General features: G+C 41.8%; 1 protein-coding gene across 3 annotated transcripts in view; it reads left to right on the top strand.

Annotated features, from left to right (window-relative positions):
* LOC135512808 (guanine nucleotide-binding protein subunit alpha-11-like) overlaps positions 1-20,965 on the top strand; it is a 91,927-nt gene that overhangs the window by 50,804 nt on the left and 20,158 nt on the right. For 2 of the 3 annotated variants that reach the window (XM_064935206.1, XM_064935208.1), the window contains exons 2-5: positions 888-1,072; positions 11,347-11,501; positions 15,803-15,931; positions 19,951-20,080. In XM_064935206.1, coding sequence (XP_064791278.1) covers positions 888-1,072; positions 11,347-11,501; positions 15,803-15,931; positions 19,951-20,080 — 599 coding nt within the window. Of the gene's footprint in view, positions 1-887; positions 1,073-11,346; positions 11,502-15,219; positions 15,349-15,802; positions 15,932-19,950; positions 20,081-20,965 lie in introns of all 3 variants that reach the window. The other variant, XM_064935207.1, reaches the window with a different exon arrangement.

The following is a 20,965-nucleotide window of genomic DNA, read 5'->3' as shown; positions in this document are numbered from 1 at the left end:
CTATAGCCTACAAAGAAATACATTGTGAATTATTTCAACACTGGGCTTGTAGGGAGTCAGGGACATTAAGCACTCAGTATTAAACTCTATTAGATAATTATAGTTTAGAAATTGCTCATAGACTGTGACTTACTTAGAATGATATACAAATTAAACAACAAATGCCATATTAGGCTCACTCTACAGTGCCTTTGAGTCTGTCTTCAGGCTCATGCGATGGTGCAGGCCAGCAGCGGGGAATATCCTCTCCATGCTTGCAGAGCCACTGCTAAACACCTTTTTGGCCAATCTTGTCAGGCTGGGCAGGGATGCAGAGTTTTTTTCTTTTCTTTTTTTCAATAGGCAGGCCGAAAGGTTTTTGTGCAAAATAGCCAAAATCAAAACGGAAATGGTCTTGAAGTTGGAATATGCAAGGCCTATTTGGCCAAAATCAATTATGGCCTATTGAATGGAACAAAAATGAAAACTTAAGAGATCTGATTTTTTTGTTTATAAATACTGTTCTACAATGGCACACTTAATTAGCTACCCACCGTGTTCCTTGCTTTTAGCATGTGCACGTAGTTAGTACAGCATCATGCTTTCGAGATGTCTTTTCAGATTCCACAATGATTCTTTAGTTGTGGATATTACATCACTGCATTCCCTCTCTTGGTCCTCATCTTTGTAAGTCACCTTGATTTTTGCACCTGTGTTTTTTATCAGTTTCTTGTGAGCTTGTTAAGTGAGCGCTACTGGAGCAGAATTGGAGTAGGCGAGAAGGCCTTTCCTCCAGCCTTTGGGAATCTCACTCCACGCTCCAGTCAAACTTGGATAGTGGACTACACTCAAACTGAAAACATTTGGGAACCTCTGTTTAACCTGTGTTCTGTCCTGTCTCTCCACAGGCACTGGCGAAAGCGGCAAGAGCACCTTCATCAAACAGATGCGCATCATCCACGGGACGGGCTACACCGACGAGGACAAAAGAGGCTTCACCAAACTGGTCTATCAGAACATCTTCACCTCCATGCAGTCCATGATCCGGGCCTCTGAGACCCTCAAGATCCAGTACAAGTATGAACAGAACAAGGTGAGTCCGGCTGGGGGAGCGGGGATGGGGATTGGGGTCCACTCATTAGAAAAATACATTGTTAGTCAAACTGTCTTGTATTATTATAGACTTATGTAGACATATATCTAGACGCCACGTTAGAGATCACTTCCAGTGAATTCGGAAAGTATTCAGATCACTTATTCTAAAGTGGATTAAATAAATAAAAATCTCCCCTCATCAATCTACACATATTACCCATATTTAAAGTAAAAACAGGTTTTTAGAAATGTTTGCAAATAAAGAAAATAAAAAGGTATACATAAGTATTCAGACCCTTTACTGAGGACTTTGTTGAAGGAACTTTGGCAGCAATTACAGCCTAACATCTTCATGGCACACCTGTATTTGGGGAGTTTCTCCTATTCTTGTCTGCAGATCCTATCAAACTCTGTCAGATTGGATGGGGAGTGTTGCTGCACAGCTATTTTCAGGTCTCTCCAAAGATGTTCAAGTCCGGGCTCTGGCTGGACTACTCAAGGACATTCAGAGACTTGTCCCAAAGCCACTCCTGCATTGTCTTGGCTGTGTGCTTGGGGTCGTTGTCCTGTTGTAAGGTGAACCTTCACCCCAGTCTGAGGTCCTGAGAGTTCTGGAGCAGGTTTTCATCAAGGATCTTTCTGTACTTTGCTCCGTTAATCTTTCCCTCGATCCTGATAAGTCTCCCAGTCCCTGTCGCTGAAAAACACCCCCACAGCATGAGGCTACCACCACCATGCTTCACCATAGGGATGGTGCCATGTTTCCTCCAGACATGACACTTGGCATTCAGGCCAGAGTTCAATATTGGTTTCATCAGACCAGAGAATCTTGTTTCTCATGGTCAGGGTCCTTTTGATGCCTTTTGGCAAACTCCAAGCAGGCTGTCATGTGCCTTTTACTGAGGAGTGGCTTCCATCTGGCTACTCTACCATAAAGGCCTGATTGGTGGAGTGCTGCAGAGATGGTTGTCCTTCTGGAAGGTTCTCTCATCTCCACAGAGGAACTCTGGAGCTCTGTAAGAATGACCACCGGGTTTTTGGTCACCTACCTGACCAAGGCCCTTCTCCCCCGATTGCTCAGTTTGGCCGGGCAGCCAGCTCTAGGAAGAGCCTTGGTGGTTCCAAACTTCTTCCATTTAAGAATGATGGAGGCCACTGTGTTCTTGGGGACCTTCAATGCTGCAGAAATGTTTTTGTACCTTTCCCCAGATCTGTTCCTCAACAAAATCCTGTCTCGGAGTTCTACGGACAATTCCTGGCTTGGTTTTTGCCTTGACATGCACTGTCAGCTGTGGGACCTTACATAGACAGGTGTGTGCCATTCCAAATCATGTCCAATCAATTCAATTTACCACAGGACTTAAGTTGTAGAAACATCTCAGGGATGATCAATGGAAACAGGATCCACCTGAGCTCAATTTTGAGTATCATAGCATAGGGTCTGAATACTTATGTAAATAATGTTTTGCTGTTATTTTTAATACATTTGCAAAAATGTTTGCTTTGTCATTATGGGGTATTGTGTATGTTGATGAGGAAAAACATTTATTTAATCTATTTTAAGAAAAGGTTGTAACGTAACAACATTTGGAAAAATCGGAAGTGGTCTGAATACTTTCCAAATGTGCTGTATTTCACTGCATATTCAACCCCTGTACTGAGGCTTTGTTTGGACGCAGATCCGTGAGACTTCTGAGAATGTATAGCATGGAATATACACTGCTCAAAACATAAAGGGAACACTAAAATAACACATCCTAGATCTGAATGAATGAAATATTCTTATTAAATACTTTTTTCTTTACATAGTTGAATGTGCTGACAACAAAATCACGCAAAAATGATCAATGGAAATCAAATTTATCAACCCATGGAGGTCTGGATTTGGAGTCACAATCAAAATTAAAGTGGAAAACCACACTACAGGCTGATCCATTTTTGATGTAATGTCCTTAAAACAAGTCAAAATGAGGCTCAGTAGTGTGTGTGGCCTCCACGTGCCTGTATGACCTCCCTACAATGCCTGGGCATGCTCCTGATGAGGTGGCGGATGGTCTCCTGAGGGATCTCCTCCCAGACCTGGACTAAAGCATCTGCCAACTCCTGGACAGTCTGTGGTGCAACGTGGCGTTGGTGGATGGAGCGAGACATGATGTCCCAGATGTGCTCAATTGGATTCAGGTCTGGGGAACGGGTGGGCCAGTCCTTAGCATCAATGCCTTCCTCTTGCAGGAACTGCTGACACACTCCAGCCACATGAGGTCTAGCATTGTCTTGCATTAGGAGGAACCCAGGGCCAACCGCACCAGCATATGGTCTCACAAGGGGTCTGAGGATCTCATCTCGGTACCTAATGGCAGTCAGGCTACCTCTGGCGAGCACATGGAGGGCTGTGCGGCCCCCCAAAGAAATGCCACCCCACACCATGACTGACCCACCGCCAAACCGGTCATGCTGGAGGATGTTGCAGGCAGCAGAACGCAGGCAGCAGAACGTTCTCCACGGCGTCTCCAGACTGTCACGTCTGTCACTTGTGCTCAGTGTGAACCTGCGTTCATCTGTGAAGAGCACAGGGCGCCTGTGGCTAATTTTCCAATCTTGGTGTTCTCTGGCAAATGAAAAACGTCCTGCACGGTGTTGGGCTGTAAACACCCCCCCATGGGGTGTGGACCCCCACCCCGCCACACTGGGTAGCACAGAGCAACACTTAAGGGGCATTGCACTAATAATGGCGCTGACTAGAGAAATGTTCCCGCTGTTCTTAGTACCAGTCTACACGTTCAAACTTTAACAATGTAACTAATAATGGCTTTCATTAATAAAATAATGATAAAAATACTATTTCAAAATGCAGACATTTATTTAGTTATGGGATCCATAACGAATTACTATGGGAATAAATATCACTGAAATATTGGAACAAATTTGTCTAATGAAGTTAAACAGATTGTTGCTTACTGGAAAATACTCTTTCAAACACATGGTCACGTTCTACAGAGCCATTTTGGCTATTAGCAGGTAGCTGGACAATAGACTTGCCTAGGAGGGTAGGGGGAGAATTCTATTGTCAAATGTATTTCTAAGTTAGGCTGGCTGTATCGCAACCGTCCGTGATTAGTTGCAATTTCAGTTTGAGCCATCAGAAAAGACAAAACAAATACCACAAAGTATTTATGTGTCACATCCGACCGTGATTGAGTCCCATAGGGCATCACACAATTGGCCCAGCGTTTCTCTCCCTCTAAAAACAGAAAAATGTTTTGGCCTTTAAAAATATTATTTTGGCCATTTATTCGGATTACAATCGCTCACTTTGTTTTAAACAAAATAACCTCATTGTTATATTATCATGTTGACAGTACATTCATATAGCCCGGCATGATTGACTCACTCATTCATGGCTTTGGATCAAAATAAATAAGTACCAATATTCTTTCTGATAGTCTTTAAAGAAATGTTTTGGTTATCCTGACCTGGACACAATGTACAGTATTGTAATAAGCCATTATGGGCTATTAGCAAGACAATATACTTTTACCAACACCTCTCTGTATTTTGATACTTTGTGGATGGGGGCTCCCGCAGTGCAAACAGATGCAGGTTCAATACCCGTGCCGGTTGCCACCGGGAGACCCATTAGTGGGCTTTTGGTTTTAATTTCGAATCCTCAAATCCTCTATATGTAATTATTGACGGAGAGACGTCATAATTTTCCATATACTGTAGGTCTACCGTAGGCGACATGAGTCACTAGTGTTGAGTAATGTGCTGTTAAAAGTGGTGTAGGTCTTATTTATTTAAAGAGTATATTGAAGTTAGAAGCAATAGGATTTGAAGCAATAGCCTACAACTATTTTAGCACCGTTTCGTGTTGCGACAAGCATGGGGACTGGTCTTGATAAATCAATGAGATTTTTATTTTCACTGAATCTCCATTTAGGTATTGGTTAGACTACAAATATACAATTAGGGTGTGGAAATGTTATGCTCTTAGTGTAACCGTTATTTAACTAGGCAAGTCAGTTAAAACCTCTTTGGGCTAGACGTGCCGCTAGCGACTCACCTCGACAACATCCGGTGAAATTGCAGAGTGCTTAATTCAAAAATATTAAATTCATAATAATAAACATTCATGAAAATACAAGTGTCTTAATTTAAAAGTTTATGTAACTTCTTGTTAATCCAGCCGCTGTGTCAATTTCAAAAAGGCTTTATGGCGAAAGCATACCATGCGATTATCTGTGGACAGCGCCCCACATACAAAAGCATTAAAAACATTTTCCAACCAAGCAGATGCATCACGAAAGTCAGAAATAGTGATAAAATAAATCCCTTAACTTTGAAGATCAGTTACATAACAAATGGTCCTTTTTGTTCAATAAAGTCCTTTATATCCCCAAAAAGTATGTTTTATTTGGAGCGCTTCATTCAATAAGCTTCAGGAATCGACTCCTAAGATTCAGTATTTTTTAAATTTGAGGAGACTGATTGTATATACAGTGCCTTCACTCCCCTAGACTTTTTTCACATTTTGTTGTGTTACAGCTTGAATTTAAAATAATTTAATTGAGATTTCTTGTCACTGGCCAACACAATACCTTATCATGTCAAAGTGGAGTTATGTTTTTAGAAATGTTTACAAATTAATATAAAAATGAAAAGCTGACATTTCTAGAGTCAAGTATTCAACCCATTTGTTACGGCAAGCCTAAAAATGTGCTTAACTAGTCACATAATCAGTAGCGTGGACTCACTCTGTACAATAATAGTGTTTAACATGATTTTGAATGTATACTTTAGCTCTGTACCCCCACACATACAGTGCCTTGCGAAAGTATTCGGCCCCCTTGAACTTTGCGACCTTTTGCCACATTTCAGGCTTCAAACATAAAGATATAAAACTGTATTTTTTTGTGAAGAATCAACAACAAGTGGGACACAATCATGAAGTGGAACAACATTTATTGGATATTTCAAACTTTTTTAACAAATCCAAAAACTGAAAAATTGGGCGTGCAAAATTATTCAGCCCCTTTACTTTCAGTGCAGCAAACTCTCCCCAGAGGTTCAGTGAGGATCTCTGAATGATCCAATGTTGACCTAAATGACTAATGATGATAAATACAATCCACCTGTGTGTAATCAAGTCTCCGTATAAATGCACCTGCACTGTGATAGTCTCAGAGGTCCGTTAAAAGCGCAGAGAGCATCATGAAGAACAAGGAACACACCAGGCAGGTCCGAGATACTGTTGTGAAGAAGTTTAAAGACGGATTTGGATACAAAAACATTTCCCAAGCTTTAAACATCCCAAGGAGCACTGTGCAAGCGATAATATTGAAATGGAAGGAGTATCAGACCACTGCAAATCTACCAAGACCTGGCCGTCCCTCTAAACCTTCAGCTCATACAAGGAGAAGACTGATCAGAGATGCAGCCAAGAGGCCCATGATCACTCTGGATGAACTGCAGAGATCTACAGCTGAGGTGGGAGACTCTGTCCATAGGACAACAATCAGTCGTATATTGCACAAATCTGGCCTTTATGGAAGAGTGGCAAGAAGAAAGCCATTTCTTAAAGATATCCATAAAAAGTGTTGTTTAAAGTTTGCCACAAGCCACCTGGGAGACATACCAAACATGTGGAAGAAGGTGCTCTGGTCAGATGAAACCAAAATTGAACTTTTTGGCAACAATGCAAAACGTTATGTTTGGCGTAAAAGCAACACAGCTCATCACCCTGAACACACCATACCCACTGTCAAACATGGTGGTGGCAGCATCATGGTTTGGGCCTACTTTTCTTCAGCAGTGACAGGGAAGGTGGTTAAAATTGATGGGAAGATGGATGGAGCCAAATACAGGACCATTCTGGAAGAAAACCTGATGGAGTCTGCAAGAGACCTGAGACTGGGACGGAGATTTGTCTTCCAACAAGACAATGATCCAAAACATAAAGCAAAATCTACAATGGAATGGTTCAAAAATAAACATATCCATGTGTTAGAATGGCCAAGTCAAAGTCCAGACCTGAATCCAATCGAGAATCTGTGGAAAGAACTGAAAACTGCTGTTCACATGCTCTCCATCCAACCTCACTGAGCTCGAGCTGTTTTGCAAGGAGGAATGGGAAAAAATTTCAGTCTCTCGATGTGCAAAACTGATAGAGACATACCCCAAGCGACTTACAGATGTAATCGCAGCAAAAGATGGCGCTACAAAGTATTAACTTAAGGGGGCTGAATAATTTTGCCCAATTTTTCAGTTTTTGATTTGTTAAAAAAGTTTGAAATGGATGTCAGAAGGTGAATTCACCAATTTGTAAGTCGCTCTGGATAAGAGCGTCTGCTAAATGACTTAAATGTAATGTAAATGTAAATGTTAAAAACGTTTGAAATATCCAATAAATGTCGTTCCACTTCATGATTGTGTCCCACTTGTTGTTGATTCTTCACAAAAAAATACAGTTTTATATCTTTATGTTTGAAGCCTGAAATGTGGCAAAAGGTCGCAAAGTTCAAGGGGGCCGAATACTTTCGCAAGGCACTGTACAATTATCTGTAAGGTCCCTCAGTCGAGCAGTGAATTTCAAACAGAGATTCAACCACAAAAGACCAGGGAGGTTTTCCAATGCATCCTAAAGAAGGGACCTATTGGTAGATGGGTAGACATATAAACAAATAAGCCATTGAATATCCCTTTTTAGCATGGCAAAGTTATTAATCACAATTTGGATAATGTATCAATACACCCAGTCACTGCAAAGATACATGTGTCCTCCCTAATTCAGTTGCTGGAGAGAAAGGAACTGCTCAGGGGTTTCACCATGAGGCCAATGGTGACTTTAAAACAGTTACAGAGTTGAATGGCTGTGATGGGAGAAAACTGGGGATGGATCAACAACATTGTAGTTACTCCATAATACTGCATTTAAAAGAAGGATACAAATATTCCAAAATATGCATTGTGTTTGCGACAAGGCACTAAAGTAATACTGCAAAAATGTTGCAAATCAATTCACTTTTTGTTCCTGAATACCAAGTGTTATGTTTGGGGCAAATCCAATACATTACTGAGTACCACTCCATATTTTCAAGCATAGTGGTGACTGCATCATTTAATGGGTATGCTTGTAATCGTTAAGGACTGGGGAGTTTTTCAGGATTAAAAATAAAAAGGGATGGAGCTAAGCACAGGCAAAATTCTAGATGAAAACCTGGTTCCGCCTGCTTTCCACCAGACACTGTGAGATGAATTCACCTTTCAGCAGGACAATAACCTAAAACACAAGGCCAAATCTACACTGGAGTTACTTACCAAGAAGACAGTGAATGGTCCAGATTGGCCTTGTTAAAGTGTTAACTTAAATCTATGGAAAGACCTGTAAATGATCTAGCAGTGAACAACAAGTAATTGGACAAAGCTCGAAGAATTTTGAAAATAATAGTGTGCGAGTATTGCAGAATCCAGGTGTGGAAGACTTTAACTTACCCAGAAAGACGCACAGCTGTAATCGCTGCCAAAGTGTTTACTCAGGGATGTGAATACTTTTGTAAATTAGATATTTCAGTATTTCATTTTCAATACCAAAAATGTCGAAAAACATGTTTCCACTTTGTCATTATGGGGAATTGTGTTTAGAAGAGTAAGAAATTAAGTTAATCCATTTTGAATTCAGGCTGTAACACTATGGTTTAAGTCAAGGGGTATGAATACTTTCTGAAAGCACTGTAAATGTACATCTAATCATTTGCCTATTTTTGTTCATATCTAATCAGAACTAGCAGCATGGGAATAGCCATAGTTCCCACTGGGTAAAAGACTAGTGGGGTTTTACAATCCCTAATCTAATTGTGCTCCGACCGGTTAACTTCTCTTTCTGGAAGTCAGAGAAAGAAACACACAATGAGCAAGCAAAACACATGCAGGCCGCTGGTGATGCCAATCAGGGTTAAGTGCGTTGCTCAAAGGCACATTGACAAATTTTCACACCTTGCCGACTATGGTATACAAACCAGCGAATTTTCCAGTGTCATGACATGGCCCTTTCTGGATATAGATCATGGCACTCACTCACTCACTCACTCACTCACTCACTCACTCACTCACTCACTCACTCACAGGTTCTATTATCGCAGGTCATAAATTCCTGGAGGAGACTCTCCCCCTGGCCATGCAGAAAGAGACACATAGAGAGAACAAAGGATTTCACATGGCGAACTCATAAATCCACAAAATGGGGATTTGAATCAACATGTCCACATGTGGGAATGGTCAGTAGACACTTAAGGGACGGGTATGACGAGTGTGTTTCATTTGGTGACCTCAGAGGACAGGAAACCGGCATAACTATATCTCTGAATATGTAAATTTCTCAATTATGGGGTTTGCATCGAATTATTGTATAAAATGAATGAGTAAAGATGAAACTATTTGTGAAATGATGTAAGGTGATGTTAAACCTTTTTAATGAAAGAGAATTGTATTCCCTTTGAAGTTTAACTAAGTCATTGGCCCTCCCCCGTGAGCACAGACATGATCTGGCGTCATTTACTATCGTTACATATAATACCCCTTCCTGAGGAAATCCTCTTCAGACCATGCGTACCTCAATGGACACTGAGGGGGGCTAAGGTTGAGTTTAGACCACAACCTCAGTCTAAGCTAAGGTTGAAATGGTTGTTGAATTCCTAACCATACCACGTGGATCATTGGCTACATGGCTGGAAATGGTTGAACTTTGAGACTATCGATCCCTACAGAATAAGAGCAAGTCTTTAGATAATAATTACTAGTCTGCCGCTAGACATTTTTGTCAACCTGGGATGCGAAGACTGACCACAGCCGAAACAGCTATTTTATGAGAACATTTCAGAATGGTACTCTGAAGTATCTATTCTAACCACAAAATACTTTGATCTTCAGGGAAGCAGAGAGAGGGACTCGGATGAACTCTCCAACAGAAGGATTGACGATTCTAACAGAGATCATGACGACACAGTCGGCGTAAATATATATTGATTGCAATTATTCCCGAATGAGTGAGCGTTCATGTGTGATTTAAAATTTTAATTAATATAATCAACTGTGTAGTGACTCCATTTGTCTTTCCCACCCTTTTCAGTCCACACCCACTTCCCTTTATCCACCAAGCCGTCATATCGGCTTAGCCCACTAGGGAACCTCCCCTATCATTTCCTTGTAACCCTAACGTTTGTTTATGCATTTCTGTGATTGGTTAGTTAGTAAACAATAAATTAAACCAATAAGGTGTATGGATGATTTATAGTTAATGCTGGGTTCGTGCAGATAAAATAACTGTCTTTTAATGATGCCAAAGACGACACCAGGGATAAGTTGCTGTACTTTCGAGAACACAATCATAGCGAGCTAGCAAGGGACGGAGGGGAGGGGCATTGTATAGGCAGGTCGGCCAGCATGCAGAACTGTGCACTTGGCCTATCAATTGACAATCAAAAGCTGTATCGCACAATTTCTTGGCTTGTAATGTCTCGCAACTTCCGTAAAACAGGGGCTAGGATATTCTACACACAGACCAAAGACTGAACACACACTCGCATCATTAGCAAAGCGAGAGAGCATGTGAGTCAGTGTGACTGAGAAAAAGGGGGCATGCAGAAAGAGCCATGTCTTGGTAATCTGTATCTTGCAATGTATTTGTCTTGCATGCCTCGCAAATGCAGGTAAGTGGCGTAGGCCATGAATACTCCACCAAAGTTAGCTACAGACTACTAACTTCTGGCATTGTCTGAATTCCCATCCACTCATAGGACAGCTAACTGGCAAATGTTATTGGCTGGCAATCTCAGCATTGAATTGTCCAGCCACATCTTATATGTCTGCATTATCAAATGCAAACCAAATTCAAATAGACCATATAAGTGCTGTAAACCATGCCATAAAACATAATGAACTTGTACTCCAAAATGTTCTGTCCTGGTAAGGATGGTAAGTCACTGCTTAGGAGAAGCCTGGATGCTTCGACTGAAAGACTAGTCTGTCTTTAGCCCTAAGTCATATCGAGAACATTCTGTCTGTATAACATAAGGTTATCTTCCCTTAACATCACTGTTGAAGCAAATAATAGGAAATTATGTGTCCCAACTTGTACGGTATACTTTCAATCTGAATAAAGAGATTACTAAATTATTGTGGAATACTGTTACAGTAAATGTGGGTGACTCTTTTCGCCATCCACCATTCCTTCTGTGTTTCTGACCTGTTGTCATCTTTCCCCTGTTCCTCCCTCAGTCCAACGCGCTGCTGGTGCGTGAGGTGGACGTGGAGAAGGTGTGTTCTTTTGAACAGCCCTACACCAGTGCAATAAAGATGCTGTGGACAGACCCTGGTATCCAGGAGGCCTATGACCGTAGACGTGAATATCAGCTCTCGGACTCCACCAAATAGTAAGTCTACTCCTGGCATACACACACAGCTGCTACAGTGGTTTGAAAAGAGTTAGAACGAGAGAGATTTAATTTTTTTATATTTATTTTTAGGTTGATGAGTTATCACAGTAGTGAATATCATCTCTGTTTGATAAATACAGTGCCTTGCAAAAGTATTTACCCCCCCCTCCCTTTGCTATGAAGCCCCTAAATAAGATCTGGTGCAACCAATTACCTTCAGAAGTCACATAATTAGTTAGATTGTACACAGGTGGACTTTATTTAAGTGTCACATGATCTCAGTATATATACACCAGTTCCGAATGGCCCCATAGTCTGCAACACCACTAAGCAAGGGGCACCACCAAGCAAGCGGCACCCATGAAGACCAAGGAGCTCTCCAAAACAGGTCAGGGAGAAAGTTGTGGAGAAGTACAGATCAGGGTTGGGCTATAAAAAAATAACAAACTTTGAACATCCCACAATATTAAAAAATGGAAAGAATATGGCAACACAAGAAACCTGCCAAGTGAGGGCTGCCCACCAAAACCCGCGGACCAGGCAAGGAGGGCATTAATCAGAGGCAACAAAGAGACCAAAGATAACCCTGAAGGAGCTGCAAAGGTATGTGGGAGACTCCCCAAACAACATATGGAAGAAGGTACTCTGGTCAGATGAAACAAAAATTTAGCTTTTTGCCCATCAAGGAAAACCCAAAACCTCATCACCCCGAGACCATATCCCCACAGTGAAGCATGGTGGTGACACCAGCATGCTGTGGGGAAGTTTTTCATCAGCAGGGAATGGGAAACTGGCTAGAATTGAAGGAATGATGGATGGCGTTAAATACATGGAAATTCTTGAGGGAAACCTGTTTGTCTTCCAGAGATTTGAAACTGGGACGGAGGTTTGCCTTCCAGCAGGACAATGACTCTAAGCATACTGCTAAAGCAACACTTGAGTGGTTTAAGGGGAATCATTTAAATCTCTTGGAATGGCCTAGTTAAAGCCCAGACTTCAATCCAATTGAGAATCTGTGGTATGATTTAAAGATTACTGTACACCAGCGGAACCCATCCAACTTGAAGGATCTGGAGCAGTTTTGCCTTGAAGACTGAGCAAAAATCCCAGTGGCTAGATGTGCCAAGCTTATAGAGACATACCCCAAGAGACTTGCAGCTGGAGTTGCTGCACAAGGTGGCTCTACAATGTATTGACTTTAGGGGGTGAATAATTATGCACGCTCAGGTTTTCTGTGTTTTTGTCTCATTTCTTGCTTATTTCTCAAGAAAAAATATTTTGCATCTTCAAAGTGGTAGGCATGTTGTGTAAGCCAAATGATACAAACCCCCCAAAAATACATTTTAATTTCAGGTTGTAAGGCAACAAAATAGGAAAAAATGCCAAGGGGGGTGAATACTTCCGCAATCCACTGTGGTGGTTAGATGAATTGAAAGTGTGGGAGACAAAAGAAACAAGAAAGAAAAACAATGAGATGGAAAGAGAGAACAGACGGCTACATTTCTCATCCTGCTCCACCTTAGTTCTATTTGAACTAACCTATGGAGGCCCGCATGCCATGTTTGTTATGTAGATGTAGGTCAGGATTTATTCAGTCCTAAAAGGCAAAGTAAGTAAAATGACTGAGTCAATGTAGTGATTAGACTACTCTATATTTGTATGACTCTGAAAATGTTATCAGGAGTCAGGACTGTAAAAATGAACCCAAATGTTTTTTTACAAGTACCATTTTAGGATGTTATGTTACTTGACCTGAAAGACGTGTGATTTAACTGTCATGTTTCTAACTACTAGTCATCCTCCGTTTAACATTTTCTCCCCAAACTACGGTAGTGATAATTCTTACAAACCAAAACTGCCTATTGTTAGTTCATGGAGGAGTACATTACCTGCCAGGTTACTTGATAGTGTAATCAGGTCTTGTCCTTATTCAGCTTCATCACACTGTGAACTATGAACCTGAGTGCCAGTCTGTCTCTGCTCTAGCCAGCTTAATGATAGGCCAAGGCAGCCATGTAGCCTTGTTTAATGGAAAAACGGTCTGGCACCTAGGCTTGTGTGAGCTATTATAGCTACTAACACGGTTTGTTTAGAAATGTATATGTACAGTGCATACGGAAAGTATTCAGACCCCTTGACTTTTTCCGCATTTTGTTACGTTACAGCCTTAAATCTAAAATGGATTTTAAAAATGATTTCCTCTTCAATCTATACACAATGCCCCCATAATGATAATGCAAAGACGGGTTTTTGCAAGTATACATAAAATTAAAAAAATGAAACATTACATTATTACATTTACATAAGTATTCAGACCCTTTACTCAGTACTTTATTGAAGCACCTTGGGCAGCGATTACAGCCTTGAGTCTTCTTGGTTATGATGCTACAAGCTTTGCACATCTGTATTTGGGGAGTTACTCCCATTCTTCTGGGATGGGGAGTGTTACTGCACAGCTCTTTTCAGGTCTCTCCAGAGATGTTAGATCGGGTTCAAGTCCGGGCTCTGGCTGGGCAACTCAAGGACATTGAGGGACTTGTCCCCAAGCCACTCCTGTGTTGTCTTGGCTGTGTGCTTAGGGTCATTGACTTGTTGGAAGATTAACCTTCTCCCTAGTCTGAGGTCCTGAGTGCTCTGGAGTAAGTTTTCATCAAGAATCTCTCTACTTTCCCTCAATCCAGACAAGTCTCTCCCAGTCCCTGCTGCTGAAAAACATCCCCACAACATGATGCTGCCATCACCATGCTACACCGTAGGGATGGTGACAGGTTTCCTCCAGACGTGGCGCTTAGGGTTCAATCTTGGTTTCATCAGATCAGAGAATTTTGATTTCTCATGGTCTGAGAGCCTTTAGGTGCCTTTTTGCAAACTCCAAGTGGGCTGTCGTGCCTTTTACTGAGGAGTCGCTTCCCTCTGGCCACTCTACCATAAAGGCCTGATTTAGTGGAGTGCTGCAGAGATGATTGTCCTTCTGGAAGGCGCTTCCATCTCCACATAGGAACTCTGGAGCTCTGTCAGAGTGACCATCGGGTTATTGGTCACCTCCCTGACCGAAGCCCTTCTCCCCCGATTGCTCAGTTTGGCCAGGCGGCCAGACGAGGAAGAGTCTTGGTGGTTTCTAACTACTTCCATTTCAGAATGATGGAGGCCACTGTTCTTGTGGACCTTTAATGCTGCAGACATTTTTGGTACCCTTCCCCAGACCTGTTCCTCGACACAATCCTGTCTCAGAGCTCTACGGGACAATTCCTTCGACCTTATGGCTTAGTTTTTGCTCTGACATGCACTGTCAACTGTGGGACCTTTATAAAGACAGGTGTGTGTGTGTGTGCCTTTCCAAATCATGTCCAAACAATTGAATTTACCTCAGGTGGACTCCAAGTTGTAGAAACATCTCAAGAATGATCACTGGAAACAGGATGCACATGATCTCAGTTTCGAGTCTCATAACAAAGGGTCTGAATACTTATGTGAAGGTATTTCTGTTTTTTATTTTTAATACATTTGCCAACATTTCTAAACCTTTTTTTTCGCTTTTTCATTATGGGGAATTGTGTGTATATTGAGGAAAATGTGTTATTTCATAAATTGTAGAATAAGGCTGTAATGTAACAAAATGTGGAAAAAGTCCAAATTTGCTGTGTGTAGTTTGTGATGTAGGTGATTTGTGTAGCATCAGGCACACTCGTGTGATGTGTCCCCCTTCATTCCACAGTTACCTTACAGATTTAGAGCGAATAGTGACCGCGGGTTACGTTCCCACTCAGCAGGATGTGCTGCGGGTTCGAGTGCCCACTACTGGCATCATTGAGTACCCTTTTGACCTGGAGAATGTAATCTTCAGGTACTGGTGTGAAGTGCTGCCTCTACTTCGCCACTGTACTGTCTCCACCGCCTGCCACTGCTGCTGGCCGCACAGCCCTGGGTCCTGGTAGCACGCTCTGAGACTCCTAACTCACGATCAGCAGCTCTGAGGCTGTCTGAGAACAGAGGACAAATCACAACTATTAACTACAACCAAAAATAGAGAAAGATGGGATGGTCTTTAGTCCAGGTCTAATTGGACTTCCGGACTGCCTCAATTTGAACCCAATAGAATTAAGTTGCAAAGGGAAAAGTTATGGTAAAATCTCTGAGCGATGCCATCAGGGACTGTACTAACATTCTGAGAGATGGTGGGTGCAAGAGGTGGCAGGTGAAGTGTCAACCCCCAGGGCTCTCAGGAATGGGTTCTCCCGTCATGCTTCACTCCCTCTCTTTTTTGTCGATCCTGCCTTTCTCTTTCTCCCCGTCTCTAGCTATCTAAGCGATCTGGATCGTATTGCCGAACCAAACTATCTACCAACCCAACAAGATGTGCTTAGGGTTCGCATCCCCACCACAGGGATCATTGAATACCCTTTCGACTTGCAAAGCATCATTTTCAGGTAGAAAGACATTCACACTTTTACTAACTCCCCTACCTACCTCAGTGTTTTGTTTTCCCTATGAAATAACCAATTGTTTCAATATTCATGTTGACTGCGTTGTGTGATCACGTCTGAGAACATTGACCACTCTGTGCTATTGATTGTATGACTGGAGATCATCCTCTCCCTCACAAGATCAACATAAACAAATATCGCCTGCTGCTTCATTTCATTCCTCAATGTTGCTTTGATCTCCAGTTTTTACCCTCCCATCATAGTCTCGGCCCCATCAAGTCTTCTCAACTGTTGCTATGTGATCCTCAAGATGTACACTGAATGACACCTCAGCCCCTTGCTTTGAATGGTACAATACTGGATGAAGTAGAATGATGAGCTAAATGTCAGCTAGTCTGAAGCATTAGTCATAACAGGGATGTTGAGAAACCGTTTACTCCACTAATCTGCTATCAGTATGACAACCAGCCATACTGCCTATTACTGTAGTCTGGGCCAGGACAGCAAAGCAGAGGGGAGGTGGGAGTCTTCCTGGATGTGGCCAGGGGAAGAGACTGATCACTGGGCACCATGGTGTAGATTGGCTCCCTCCTCCTCAAAGAGGATGACGTTGAGGAGATTGAGAGATGGATCCGGTGAACAGGAGCGATTTACAAAAGTGTGCAAATCAATAGGAAGCAAGCATGTCAGCCCCTACTACGCGCGGTAGCGCTAGAAATAACTCCTAGGCTCAGAATGAGGTTGGACTCGAGATGATCTCTCCAACTATCCATCCTACTGCTGCTCCTGGATGGATGAATAGGCTGGGAATCACTACAGCAGTATTTAAGGACATGCAGCATATATAATAAAATATTACAGAGATATTCAGGATTGGAGAGAGAACCCAGAGAATCCGCAATTAAATGTCATTGAGAATATTTAGCTAGTCAGATTGGTAGAGACTTGTGATGTAAGGAGCCCCTCTCTACCCCAACCCTTGCGAGGGTGTGTCACACACTACTTGCAGCAGCTGCACAAGGCAGGCGTTCATGAGGACAAACATGCATGTCTTTTGCGTTTGGCTGCAGCCCTTCCCTCTCTTAATTGCCTGTTGAAGTGGTTGAGAATGTCATTATTTCTCTGGGCTCATCCTCCATAGGAGAGCTTATCCTGCTAAGTAGGTCACTCATCCCTACTACAGGAAAGGAGGTCAGCTGATGTGAAGGAGCTTAATTTTAGACAGGCGCTCCTAGAGGCCCCCATTTATCAACGCCCCTCTTCTCACTTTGCAGCAGCGCCAGCCAGGGACAGACGGAGGTAGCTGCTGCTCGCTAGGAAAGAAACAAAGCCCTGATCCTCCTCTAATAACATGGATATAGGCTAATATATCTCTCCCATCAACAAAATCATTGCTGGAAAACAGGAGGATTTCTGAATTGATGGGTCAGATTATTTATGGATGCAAAATTCAATCACATCCATGAAAATAATGTTTGGAAAACAACTAGCGGAATTCCCAAATCCTTGCCTTCACTCTGTCCTCCTGCTTGATCTGTGACGAGGGATCATGGCAGCCATCATCGAGGTGCCCTCTGCTTTTCCACTTTTTCCGTCTCTCTATATTATTTCCTTCCACATCTGTATCCTCTCCATCTCCCCTCTCCTCGCCGCTGGCCTACATCTCCACACTGTTGCTAGGCTTGTGCTCTGAATCTTAACAGTCACTGGCTGACTAGGTGCTGCTTCCAAGCGGGCGAATTCCTTGCCGATCTGGCCTCAATGGCACATCTGCTTCCACTTAGCTGGGAATGGGCTGGAAGAGGGATATGGCTCTGCACAGTGCAAATTTTTATCTTCTTTCCTTTTTGGTTCAACTTGGGCCTTTTTACCCCTCCTTGCACCTTTGACTTACTGTACTGCATGTTACATCAGTGCATAAGAAGTTATCAAACTGAATTGTTATTGAGTCAATTTATTGACAGGATAATGCATGTTATATGTACAGTATATTTAATTCTCACATTTTAACATATAACTGCCCAACTGACAATCCTGGGGCCTCATTTATAAACCTTGCAGCCATATAAAATATACCCCTAAATGTGCACGCGCCAGTTTTCATGCAAAAGTTGGCATTTATAAAAAATGTATTTGACATGAATGTGCTCACCTCCCTGCAAACTTTAGACCATGCGTACGCACATCTGCCAGTGGTTGAAATATTGTATTGCAAGCTGGCAAGTAAGTATTTTGTGCAAATTGGGGATATGGCGAGAAGCTTATTCATAAAAACAGATGAACAAGAATGCAGCCATTCTTGTTTCAGATGTCTTTTGTGTCAAAAATAATTAGACAGGAATCTTTTTTTAAATTAAATCAATTCATAACCATTGCAGAATAGATTTCTCACCTTTTCTGGTAGTGATGGGTTTATGTTCCTGAAGGAGCTCTGGTAGTGATGGGTTTATGTTCCTGAAGGAGCTCTGGTAGTGATGGGTTTATGTTCCTGAAGGAGCTCTGGTAGTGATGGGTTTATGTTCCTGAAGGAGCTCTGGTAGTGATGGGTTTATGTTCCTGAAGGAGCTCTGGTAGTGATGGGTTTATGTTCCTGAGCTCTGTTAATGGGTTTATGTTCCTGAAGGAGCTCTGGTAGTGATGGGTTTATGTTCCTGAAAGAGCTCTGGTAGTGATGGGTTTATGTTCCTGAAGGAGCTCTGGTAGTGATGGGTTTATGTTCCTGAAGGAGCCATAAAACAAATGACCATGTGCATCTCATTTAATTGGACCTAGTATCTAGTAAATAGATAGGCTGACAATATGTACTTCAAGTTTTACAATATCATAGACAGTGCGGTTTATAATACCGGTCGGTATACAGTCGAATTTAACGGCTATTATTTTACATTGAAGTAGGCCTATGTTTCAAGTTTGTCATGTGCCCAAGTACATTGAAATGCATTTCTTGCTGGCTCTTTCCCAGAAATGCAGTAATGAATAGCAGTAGTAGGCCTATTATAAAAAAATATGTAAAGTGGAACAAAAACACGTGAAATACATCAGACTACTGTAAGTTTTTTTTGTATTTTTTGTAGCCTGCCCTACAATTTTTCAGAATTCGCGGGCAGTCCATCATATATTAAGGTTGCAAATGCAAAACATGTTTGAATTCAAACGTTCTACTGACAAGTCCACGACAATTTGCCATTGTTTTCTCATTAAGAAATGGAGACAGTTCTAGAAACAGCAAATTACATTCTGCCAAGCCAGTAAATAGGCTTATGTAAAATATTTGACACTATGGATAGGCTACAGTATTGCTGTGTGATATGAGTACGACATCATTGCCTATTTAATCTGAGTTTATACAAAGGAAGGACATTGATAAACAAAATATTAAACAACATATTGTCTTTTGCATGCAATGGCCTAATGCCAATAGTTTCAGATTATACAGCAAATCAAGGGCATTATTTTCACCATAAATGGTGAATGGAGGTGTTTTCTAAGCATGGTTTCAATGCTTGTTCACGCGCAAACATTTTTTCGACAGGTCGGATTTTCTAACAGGAAATGTGTGTGTATGGCGTGCGCCAAGTTTATAGAAATCAATATTTTTGAACATTTTGTGTGAAATGTATGCAACCGTTATAAATGAGGCCTCTGACCAGAAAGGAACATGAGGTTCACATGGTCATGTTTTCCAAATAGCCGTGTGTTTGAATGCTTCTTTGCACGGTTGTTTTTTTGCATTATAAGTGCTGTTCTCAACTGTACCTAAAATGCAACAATCCTTTTAATTCCCTGATATCCATTATATGTTTGCTTTGTATGACAGTTAGCCATCCTCATTGCTAGATGTTGGGCATTATGAATCCTAAAAGATAACAGGACTAATCTAGTCTCCTTTACTTTGACCAATTGATTTAGTTCGATGCCGTAGTTACCACCAATTTCTTTTTTTACATGGCATCAAAGCCTGAATTTAGCCTAATTTTGTATAATTCTCTGCCCTTCATCTCTCCATCCTCCTGTCCAATCAGGATGGTGGATGTAGGGGGTCAGAGGTCAGAGAGGAGGAAGTGGATCCACTGCTTTGAGAACGTCACGTCCATCATGTTCCTGGTGGCCCTCAGCGAGTATGACCAGGTCTTGGTGGAGTCTGACAATGAGGTGAGATGGAACGCGCACACACACACTACTTTAATGATAATTTTTGAATTCTGACTAATTTGAGGAAGTGTCTGGCTATGTTGATACAGCATCTCAAGAGGGACAAACCGTAATATTGCTGCTTTTTTCTCATTCATCAAGAAAATGTATTTTAAGGTAGTATGAGAGCACAGACGTTCACTTCGCCTAGCAGAGTTCTGATGAGAGCAAAACAAACCTACAGTACCAGTCAAAAGTTTTGAGACACCTACACATTCCAGGGTTTTTCGTTATTCTACAATGTAGAAAATAGTAAAGAAAAACGTTAGGACGTCAAAACTATGAAATAACACATATGGAATCATGTAGTAACCAAAAAAAGTGTTAAACAAATCAGAATATATTTTAGATTCTTCAAGAAGCCACCCTTTGCCTTTATGACAGCTTTGCACACTCTTAGCAGTCTCTCAACCAGCTTCACCTGGAATGCTTTTCCAACAGTCTCGAAGGATTTCCCACATATGCTGAGCACCATCTCAATTGGGTTGAGGTCGGGTGATTGTGGAGGCCAGGTCATCTGATGCAGCACTCCTTCACACTCTTGGTCAAATAGCCCTTACACAGCCTGGAAGTGTGTTGGGTCATTGTCCTGTTGAAAATCAAATGGTTTTTCAAATAGTCCCACTAAACTCATCAGACAAAAGGACAGATTCCCACTGGTCTAATGTCTATTACTTGTGTTTCTTGGCCCAAGCAAGTCTCTTCTTCTTATTGGTGTCCTTTAGTTGTGATTTCTTTGCAGAAATTTGACCATGAAGGACTGATTCACCCAGTCTCCTTCGAACAGTTGATGTGACTGTTGCTTGAACTCTGTGAAGCATTTATTTGGGCTGCAATTTCTGAGGC

This window comes from Oncorhynchus masou, chromosome 24 (assembly GCF_036934945.1).
Source record: "Oncorhynchus masou masou isolate Uvic2021 chromosome 24, UVic_Omas_1.1, whole genome shotgun sequence".
NCBI classification, from domain to species: Eukaryota; Metazoa; Chordata; class Actinopteri; order Salmoniformes; family Salmonidae; genus Oncorhynchus; species Oncorhynchus masou.
Note: the sequence above shows the minus strand (reverse complement) of the source record. Positions and strands in the feature narration are given on the sequence as shown.